The sequence below is a fragment of the Pangasianodon hypophthalmus genome, chromosome 10 (genome assembly GCF_027358585.1).
Source record: "Pangasianodon hypophthalmus isolate fPanHyp1 chromosome 10, fPanHyp1.pri, whole genome shotgun sequence".
Classification (NCBI taxonomy): Eukaryota; Metazoa; Chordata; class Actinopteri; order Siluriformes; family Pangasiidae; genus Pangasianodon; species Pangasianodon hypophthalmus.
Window position 1 is genome coordinate 3,428,112 of NC_069719.1, and position 10,112 is coordinate 3,438,223.

General features: G+C 38.0%; 1 protein-coding gene across 1 annotated transcript; it reads left to right on the forward strand.

The window, feature by feature from the left end:
* Positions 1-3,459: 3,459 nt before the first annotated feature.
* trmt61b (tRNA methyltransferase 61B) lies at positions 3,460-10,019 on the forward strand. The gene is made up of 7 exons (XM_026944074.3): positions 3,460-4,521; positions 5,090-5,192; positions 5,717-5,907; positions 6,641-6,732; positions 7,323-7,519; positions 7,857-7,937; positions 9,557-10,019. Exons 1-7 carry the CDS (start codon positions 3,769-3,771, stop codon positions 9,589-9,591), a joined length of 1,452 nt encoding a protein of 483 aa, XP_026799875.3. The 5' UTR covers positions 3,460-3,768; the 3' UTR covers positions 9,592-10,019.
* Positions 10,020-10,112: the final 93 nt, after the last annotated feature.

A 10,112-nucleotide genomic window follows, 5' to 3' on the forward strand; every position in this document is an offset into this window, starting at 1 on the left:
GGCCCATGCTTTTATACGATTCTAAAACAATGATCTCAGTGGATGGAGTTTTCTCTTTTTTCTTTTAATCACACACCTGCTTCTCGTCCTAATTATTTCACTGTCCCCTTATCTTAGTTTTAACCACGGCGAGAGTTCAGTCAGTTTATGTTTCAAAAACAACATTAGCCTTCACCTTAATAAAATCCATCTACAAGGTCACACCAGTTTGTTCTCACAGAAACATCCCTGCAGGATCACAGGCCTAGAGTCACCCTTCTATATGTACTAGAAATGGTACAGTGTAGTATATAAATGAAGCTCTGAAAGTTAATACATGAGGTGATTTAAGGTCACTTTTCAATACTGTTGCATAGATACTGATTGATACTTAAATACTGATTAACAAATGATATTGATATAGATAACAGAAAATTCCTCCATAGTGTCCACAAACTTTTGGCCATATAGTGTATGTATATATTACACGTTACAGTATGTAAATTCATTCTTTACTATACTACCTGTACACATATCCTTAATGCTTCTGCCATTGCCTTCACCTTGCACACAGCTGTATTATATCTGTATATATATCTATTCCGTTTAAGCCTATTGTCTCTACTGTACAGTGTTATATATTCTCTCATTATTATTTGTACATTTTATTTTATTATTATATGTCTTGCCATCTTATTGGTATGTGTGGTGTGTTCTGGAAGCTTCATACCAAGTCAAATTCCTTGTGTGTGTGTGTGTGTGTGTGTGTGAGCACACTTGGCAATAAAAGCTCATTGTGATTCTGATCGAGATGAACTGAGCAATCAGGACTGCACTAAAACAGTAAATATTTCAACATAGAGGAGCGAAAGGATTCTGTCTTTCTATTTTGTTTTTTTGTAAGTATTTGAAACTCTGAAATATTTTCACAAAATCACAAAGAAATAAAGTAAAGGAGTTGTTTACATTTCTGCCATTTACATGTGATATTCACCCAACAAAATTACACACACACACACATATATATATATATATATATATATATATATATATATATATATATGAGTGTGTGTGTGTGATATTCGCCCAAAATTCAGAGGTAAAATCAGGTGTTCAAGTGGTTCAGGAGTCACCATCACGTATTAAAAGTGGGAAATGGTCTGTGTCAGGAAACTGATTTCACACACGTTCTGATTAAAGGTGCAATAAGTAATGTCAGTCTTTATTTTTTTTCCTTTAAGATTAGGTCTCTAACAGTTTGGTGGGTTTGACATGTTCATGAAACTCCGTCCCCAGGATCTACTTTGGCCCGCAGAGTGTTTAGAAAATGACCGAGAGGAGCAGCATCCAGACACAAGCAAACTTTCCGGCCCGGAACGCTGTTTTAATAGGAGAATTTTCTTGATCAGAGTATAATTTAAGTATGATTATTATGCAAACCATCGGGTCCTATCAAAAGTTAAAATAATCAAAGTGATAAGAAATGTTTTAATTCATCAAAGTCCTAAGAATGACTTTGAAATGCATTTTAATCATGAAGAGACTGTGACTTTATGTTAAATCAGTATTTAAGCATACGACTATGTTGAACTGTTCTAATTAATTAGAAAATTAATCTTATAGAATATAAGAGAATATTTGTGTGTGAATGAAGAAAACTAAGACAAACTGATGTGACTCTAGCTTGTGGGAAATCACTGAGCACATATTCCTCATTCATAAATTGTATCTTTTCAGTCCAGGCTCGCTCTGCTTCATTTCTCAAGCATGAACGCACCCTCTGTACCTTTTAAAGTACATTAGGTTTGTATCTTTTTCACCAGTTTGACATTTATGATTTCTTAAAAGAGTATTCTTAAAGTTTATAAAGAATGTTAATCAGTATAAACATAACATTTAAAAAAATATATATATGACTGAGCTCGTGCCACAATTAAAGAGAACATAGAAGGATAATGAAATAATTGTGGCGAGAGGTCAAGGGCAGAATTAAGCCACGACTGTGTAAATCAGATGATCTGCAGACGTCTCGGCCTGGTTGGTTTTTCAATAAAGTCTGATTTTTGGCATCCAAAACCCTTTGAAAAGTTATTTTTCTTTGATTTTGGACTGAGAAGATTCTCCACGACATTTTCCAAACAGGTTTTCACTTATACACTTATGCTAAAGTCCCAGCTTAATCCATTGTTTTTTCTTTTTTAAATCACATTTTACATGACTTCCAGGTTATTTGTACAAATACGGAATTAAAAAATCGACTATTGCACCTTTAAAATCCTGAAATACTGTAAGAAATAATGAAACGCTCGTCCTTCTTGTGATGCAATTTTGGGAGTGAATATACTGCTTTAATAAAAATGTTATCCTAACATCTGAATTCAAATTTAAATGTTCTCTTTTTAATTTATATGATTAAAATAACAAAATAAAATGAGATGAGAGTCTACAAGATGATTTTAATTTAGAATACAGATTATAAATGCTTTAACAAAGTATTAGTTAAAGTAGTTACACTTGGGCAACCAAGTTATTGTAAGTGTAGTGTTTTTGTTCACCTGAAATGCTTCTGTTTGTTTTTCACTTGAATTTTGTTGGGTTCTATATCACATTAAAGGTGGAAAAAAATCTGACATGATTTATATTGGTTTCATTTTTTTTTACATCACAAAAACCTGTAATTGGGGGCACAGTGGCTTAGAGGTTAGTATGTTTGCCTCGCACCTCCAGGGTAGGGGTTTGATTCCCGCCTCTGCTCTGTGTGTGTGTGTGTGTGTGTGTGTGTGTGTGTGTGTGTGTGGAGTTTGCATGTTCTCCCTGTGCTTCGGGGGTTTCCTCCGGGTCCTCTGGTTTCCTCCTCCAGTCCAAAGACATGCACTGTAGGCTGATTGGCATCTCTAAATTGTCTGTAGTGTGTGAATGGGTGTGTAGAAAAATTTTAATAGAAGTGTATAGACTTTTTATATCCACTGTATTATTTTAAAAATCATTGCTGCCTTTTTATGAGCTTGCGTTTATGTTCCAAATATTTTTAACTTTTTTTTTTTCTGTAATTTAATCTGTTCCAGTATTTTGTACATATGAGATTTGTGATGCATAATTAAAACAAACAAACTGTGAAATTTTTCTGGCAAAACCTTTGTACTTTCACTGTAGAAAATATTTATTAAAATTTGTATGCATTTCACATATATAATGACTGTATAATAAACATTTTGCTTCTTATGGCTAAATTTTATATGTAGAAATATTATCTACCACTATCATATAAACGTACAAATGTGACAAATGGGTACAATTTATTAGCTGTATTACCTTTTAAATACATTTTTATTATGTTCTGATTCATGTTTTTGTATATGTACTTTTGAATTAATCAAAAAAAAAAAAAAGAAAAGGAAAAAAAAAACCCTGAGGAGCTCTGAAACAGTACCGTAGGTTTGGCGCCATCTTGTGGTCGCTCTTTGTACTGCACCGTGTTTGTCTCCTGTTGATGACGTAACCAAATGCAAAATGGCGCTGCTCTGTGAGAGTCACGCTGCGATTAGATTTGTTTACTATCACTTTCTCAGTGCATTGAATTTAATGCATTAACACATTTAACGTCGCTTTCTGGGTCTCGAGTGTGTTTTTCTGTTTTATTTATATTTTTCTATAAGACAAACGCGTGCATTTTGACTGGGCGTGTGACATTTACGTGTACATTTTATACTCATACGTACATGTCTAAGTAATGAATGAGAAACATTTCATCACTGGTAGAAACACTGGTAGTCTTATGAAGCTTAGCTGATGTCTGCTTTTGGGTTGTGTTGCAGTTTGGGTCCCTCAATTAAAATGACACCAAGGCTGGCCAGAGTGTGTGCCACATGTTTAAGTCATAAGGTCAACCGGAGTGATCTCAGAATTGCTTCATTAGCTTGGACAAAGTGGTTTGGGACAGGTCCAAAAAGTCCAGCTGGAGATGATGATGGTTCTGAAGCACCGGTGCCATCTGGTCCAACACTTTCTCCATTCTCAAGGCGAGCTTCTCGATTTGGGAGGCGACCCTTGTCACCTTTAGAGAGAGTGAGTCAAATGTTACCCCAGGAATCGTTAAGTGAGGAGGTCTGGGAACTCAGACGGAATAAACCAAGTGACGAGAATGAAGACACGGAAACACAGACTCCAGAGAAGCTCATGGAAGATCTAGATGTTCATGAACAACCTGGAGATGTTGACAGTGTTGACAGAGTTGTAAATCAGCGCAAGGAAGAAATGATGCACGCTCATGTTCTACCTGGGGAGCGTGTGATGTGTTTTGGAGAAGTCCTGCTTGCTGAGTACCGCCGTAAACGAAGGCTGGAGTTACAGAAGATGTTCCAGCTGGAGAAAGGATCTAGGCTGGGGAGCAACTGTGGTTTTGTAGCTCATGATGTCATCCAGGGCTGCCATGCCGGGACGGTTTTCCGCACCAACCTGGGGCTCCCTATGCTCATCCGCAGACCCAGTCTCGAAGAGTTCACGCTGTTTATGAAAAGAGGGCCTGCTATTGCTTATCCAAAAGTAAGCCTTTATTCATTTACACATTGATTTCTTTATATTCAGGCACAGAGCTCAGGCTTTCACAGCTCTCTGGCAGTTCTGGGATGTGAACTTACAACCTTCTGGTCACTAGCACAAACCCTTAAGTGCTTGATTTTATACCTTAGATCAGGGGTTCTCAAACTTTTTGTGAACAGGGACCACTTTGCTTTCACAGATGCTTTCCGCTCTCTCTTTTTTTTATAATAGACGTTAGATTTTAGCCTTCCATCTGATATCACAATCAGCCGACACTGACTGCACTGCATTTTATAAAACACGAACACGGATCCTATCGTGCCTCATACACACAGTTGAGAGTCATACACACATTTCACTATTCACACTGACAAACAGTTCAGATGTTAAAAAGAGGATTCGGGAAATAATCTGGATTAAATGACACTACAAGAGTAATGCCATTCTCTGCATCTATGAACAGTGCTTCATATATGCTGGCTCTCAGTGTTCACTTGAATCAACAAGTCGAGACAAAGCGCTGACTCCTTTGCAAACGCCACACGACTCATTTTCACTCGTCTCTCTGCAGGACGCCAGTGCCATGCTGATGATGATGGATGTGAACGCGGGAGACTGTGTGCTGGAGTCGGGGTCTGGATCCGGAGCCATGAGTCTCTTCCTGTCCCGAGCAGGTTCTTTCTTTTTACTGAGACGTTATCTACACATGATGGATGTTAATTCAGGATTACGTCTGCAACATCCTATACTTCTATTGTGTTAAAAAAAAATAGCCCACAATCTGCCTGAATGATTTTAACCTTAGGCTATCTAGGTCAAAATTGTGTAGCCTAGGTGTGTAATAATCCGATGATTTGAATCGATCTGTGTTAATCCATCTAACCCTAACCCTATGCTCTTAAACTAGTCCTTTTCTATGTCCTCATTCACAGAGTAATAGTAGGCCTACCTCAGATTCTCATCAAAGTTAGGCAGATATCGATATGAGGCTACTAAATTACATAGAATCATATTGTATTATATCACAGCAGATTCACACGTATCCTCAAATATCGACTTGTTGACTTTGGAATCAAAATCATATTATGTGGAAGCCTGAGGTTTACAGCCCTAGTGTAGTCTACAGGGACATGTAAGTCTTCTAAAGTGTTTCAACCTGAAATCACGTGTGTGTGTGTGTGTGTTCATCCCCCCTCAGTGGGCTCTATTGGAACCGTGCTGAGTGTTGAAGTAAGAGCGGACCACCACAGACGGGCCGTGTTAAATTACGAGCGCTGGCGTTCGTCCTGGAAGCTGCGCAGTGGAAATGAGTGGCCTGAAAATGTCCACTTTCACCTCGGAGATCTCATAAATGCCGCCCCCTTGCTTGCTGGGCGGAGCTTCAATTCCGTAAGGGGTCCAAACACCGCAGTTTAGCATATTTATTGAATATTGAATATAAAACAGTGTGTGTCGTGCTGCTATCACAAAGCGTTTTATTCCTCTCATACCACAATTTTCCAATGATTCAATTTTTATATTTATTAAAGAATGACACATCATACATTTTATACATTTATAGTTACATTTAATGATGTGGAATGTCTGAAACAATTTAGTTCATGTTCTCACTTACAGCAGCTATGAACAGTTGTTCCCTCTCCTCGCTTTTTCTCTCTTAAAGTTAATTCAACAAAAAACAAAAACATAACATCAATTTACTGAGAAAACTTACATTTACAGCTTTACACCTCTGACTGTTACAAAGTGCTGACACTGGAGACTCCTTAAATAAATGTTAAATAAACATCTTACACAAAACCTCACCATGTCAACAATTACAGTTTTTTAAAATCTGTTGTTACTATAGAAACGATAACGTATTAGAACGAGCTTATTAATATAAAGCTGTGATTTGCAGCTGCACTACTGTCAGAGCTGCTGTTCTAGAAAATTAATCAACACCTTCTCACCAATCAGAACCCAACAGTGCCGTGGTATAAAATACTTTTTATGCAGATGACCATGTTTTAAAAACATTGTAGCATATTTTGAGAAACGAGCTACACCTGGAAATACTATCAAGATATTTGTCTAGTATGGCAGATTTCAGTTTGTTCTGGTGTGTGTGTGTGTGTTTCAGGTGGCTCTGGATATGATTAACCCTCATCTGGCTTTACCCACAGTCATCCCTCATCTCCATACAGGAGGTGTGTGTGCCGTCTATCAGGCCAAGTAAGTCTCTCTCACACACACACATGATTCTGCAGATTAGTTGATTTTAAACCACCTGGACTTTAATAAGTAGACATTTTGCTCCTCTTGTATTATTTCTGTATAGTTTTCTGAACCTGTTGTTGTACTGTTTGTGCACTGGGGCTAAAGTTGTCTTTTTTGTTACTGCTTACTTTTTATATTACTTTGTGTTTTTTTTTTTCCTGGTACTTGGATCTTATATGGTCCTTTTTGTTACTAGCACTTATACAAAGCAGCATTAGTCTTGTCTATCATGTTATGAAGACATTTTGTCAAGTCGCTTTGGATAACTGCATCTGCTAAAAAATAAAACAATATTTTCAAGATCTGTTTTTATTTATCAATCAGAATAAATTCCTAGAGGAAACTGTCCAATCAGAAAACAACGGCTGAAATCCTCAGCTACGGGAACAAACATTCGATCAGATCATAACAGCTAACCCAGGCAGAATCTGTATACAACGCTATAGTCTTATTTACTGAATTCCCACAGATCAAAACACAGGTTTAAACACTATTTAAAACAGTTTTTCCTTCAATTTGTCACCCACCTGTATGATGCATGACAGTATTACACAGATCATCGACTTAATGGAAGGACTTCGCTGCTCCACACTTCCTCTGGTGTGTGAACGCATCATCGAGGTGCAGTACAGGGATTGGCTGCTTGCGCCGTCGCTCAAAAAAGACGGCTCCTTCCACCAGCGAAAAACATCTCCAGGTGAAGAAACCACAGAGAGCGAGAATGACGACTCAAATGATGAAGGTAACACTTACCTGTTGTTTGGTTTAAAAATATTAACTTCCATTGACTAGTTTGAGGTTTTTGCCGTGTATTTTACAGTATGCGTCTATCTAAAAGTTTCACTGTATTAAAAAGACAGGAAACGAAACGTGCAAATCTTTAAATGTCTTTATGCTGTGTTTAGAAACTGCCTTTAGAAAAGCTTTAAATAAGTTGATTTGAGTTGCTTTGCAAATTTGTTTTATCATTATTTGAAATTCATGCATAAACGTTAACTAATAAACAGAAGTGTTAATGGACCTGTGCTATTTACAGAATTCTAATTACAGCTATTATGTTTCTGTTTGTGTTTTTTAAGCACACGAGAGTCCAGCACACTTCCCGTTCGGGAGCATCCCCTACATCGCTCGTCCGCATCCTGAACAGAACGGACACACAGGTGAGCACGTTGTTAGTTTTCAGTCCAGTATGATCTGTTGAAGACTTGTATGATCTGCTCTGCTCTGGAAGTTCCTATTCCACTATCCACTGAGAAAAAATTTCCAGTTTGGTATGATCTGCAGTTTAAGTTTCCAGACCAGTATGATCTACTCTGGAAATATGATCTGCTGCAGAAGCTTTTGATCCGGTATCTTCTGGTGCTGGAGTTCCTTATCCACTATGATCTGCAGAGGTTTTTGCCTGATCCATCATAACCCACAAGTATTTTTTTTTCCCTAATCCAGTCTGATGTGTTGCAAAAGATTTTTTCAGATGCAGCATAATGTACCGCAAAGATCTGTGATCTTACAGTTTCGTGTCAATCACAATCATTATGGAAGTTTCTGATCCAGGAGAATCCACTGTGCAAGTTTCCAGTGTGATGTGATGCAATGTGATCCACTGCATAAGTTTCAGATGTGATGCAATTCACTGCAGAAATTTCCATTGCAATGTGATCCACTGCAGAAGTTTACAATGCAAAATGATCTGCTGGAGATGTTTCAAGCATGATGTGAGCCGATGCTGAAATCTGCAATGTGAAAGAATCCCATGCAGAAGTTTCCAATGTGATGGGATCCACTGCAGATGTTTACAATGTGATGGGATCTACTGCAGATGTTTCTGGTGTGACTGGATCCACTGCAGATGTTTACAATGTGATGGGATCTACTGCAGATGTTTCCGGTGTGACAGGATCCACTGCAGATGTTTCCGGTGTGACTGGATCCACTGCAGATGTTTCCGGTGTGACTGGATCCACTGCAGATGTTTCCAATGTGATGGGATCCACTGCAGATGTTTCCAATGTGATGGGATCCACTGCAGATGTTTCCAATGTGACTGGATCCACTGCAGATGTTTCCCGTGTGACGGGATCCACTGCAGATGTTCCCGGTGTGACGGAATCCACTGCAGATGTTTCCGGTGTGACGGGATCCACTGCAGATGTTCCCGGTGTGACGGGATCCACTGCAGATGTTCCCGGTGTGACGGGATCCACTGCAGATGTTCCCGGTGTGGCGGGATCCACTGCAGATGTTTCCTGTGTGACTGGATCCACTGCAGATGTTTCCTGTGTGACTGGATCCACTGTAGTTGTTTCCGGTGTGACGGGATCCACTGCAGATGTTTGCAATTTGAAATGATTCATTGCAGACGATGTGACCCATGCTAGGAATTTCTGATCCAGTGTTGATCATATGAACAAGTCTGATAAGAATGTGATATGATTCAATGAGAAAGTTTCCAATTCAGTGTAATCCCAATCAAAAGGTTTTATTCCAGAGTAATCCAGTGTGGATGATGTTTTAATACAGTGTAATCCACTGTGAAAGTTTCTTAATATGGTGTAATGCAAAGTGGAAGTTTCTGGTCTAATACTGCTTACTGTGGAAATTTCTGGTTCTAGTCTGTATGATTATTCGTAGTCCCACAGCAAATTAGCCAGATTTTGGGAGGTTTTTCTTTGTACATTTCATATTAGAAAAAAAAGTGAAAGCATCAGCTGAATGTAGAACATCTTCAGTGTTAAAATCAAATCACCTAACAAATATTTTTCCTTCTTTTTTCTTCCAGCGTTCCTTGTGAAACTGAGGAAAATATCCAAATAGCTTGTGTATAACTTCTACACCTATCAAGACCCCGAAGCAAGCTGATAACACATTAAGGCTTACGTTTGCAAATGATGCTTCAATAAATCTGATTGTCCTGATTTGATTTTCCAACAGTGAGATTATTTTGATATTAAAACTATTCTCTGAATTTAGTGGGAAAATCAAGAGCAATCCATTAATGCGTTTATTGCATTGCTATTTATTTTTATTTTAACACAATGCAGTAATATTTCTTTGACAAGCCTTAAATAAGTTATTTCCGTTTTGTTTTATCACATATGTCTAGGAAAGCTGTTAAACATTTCATAGTATGTGTAATGTGCTTTAGACTCTTCAAAAACATTGCTATTAAAGTGTCACGTGAACATCTAGTGCTGTACAGAAGAGCTGAAAGTACTTAATAAATACTTATGGATAATGATAAAGATGTGTGACAGGACGAAAAGTGCATGTGAACAGTAAAATACATAAAGCCTTTGCACATTAACACAGGTCATTCTCACAGTTGATCCATTCAA

Excerpts from the sequence above, each read along its gene's own strand:
- trmt61b (XM_026944074.3), top strand. The coding sequence starts at position 3,769 with ATGTCTGCTTTTGGGTTGTGTTGCAGTTTGGGTCCCTCAATTAAAATG. Across the intron at positions 5,193-5,716 it reads TCTCTTCCTGTCCCGAGCAG|TGGGCTCTATTGGAACCGTG; the intron begins GTTCTTTCTTTT and ends ATCCCCCCTCAG. Across the intron at positions 7,520-7,856 it reads TGACGACTCAAATGATGAAG|CACACGAGAGTCCAGCACAC; the intron begins GTAACACTTACC and ends GTGTTTTTTAAG.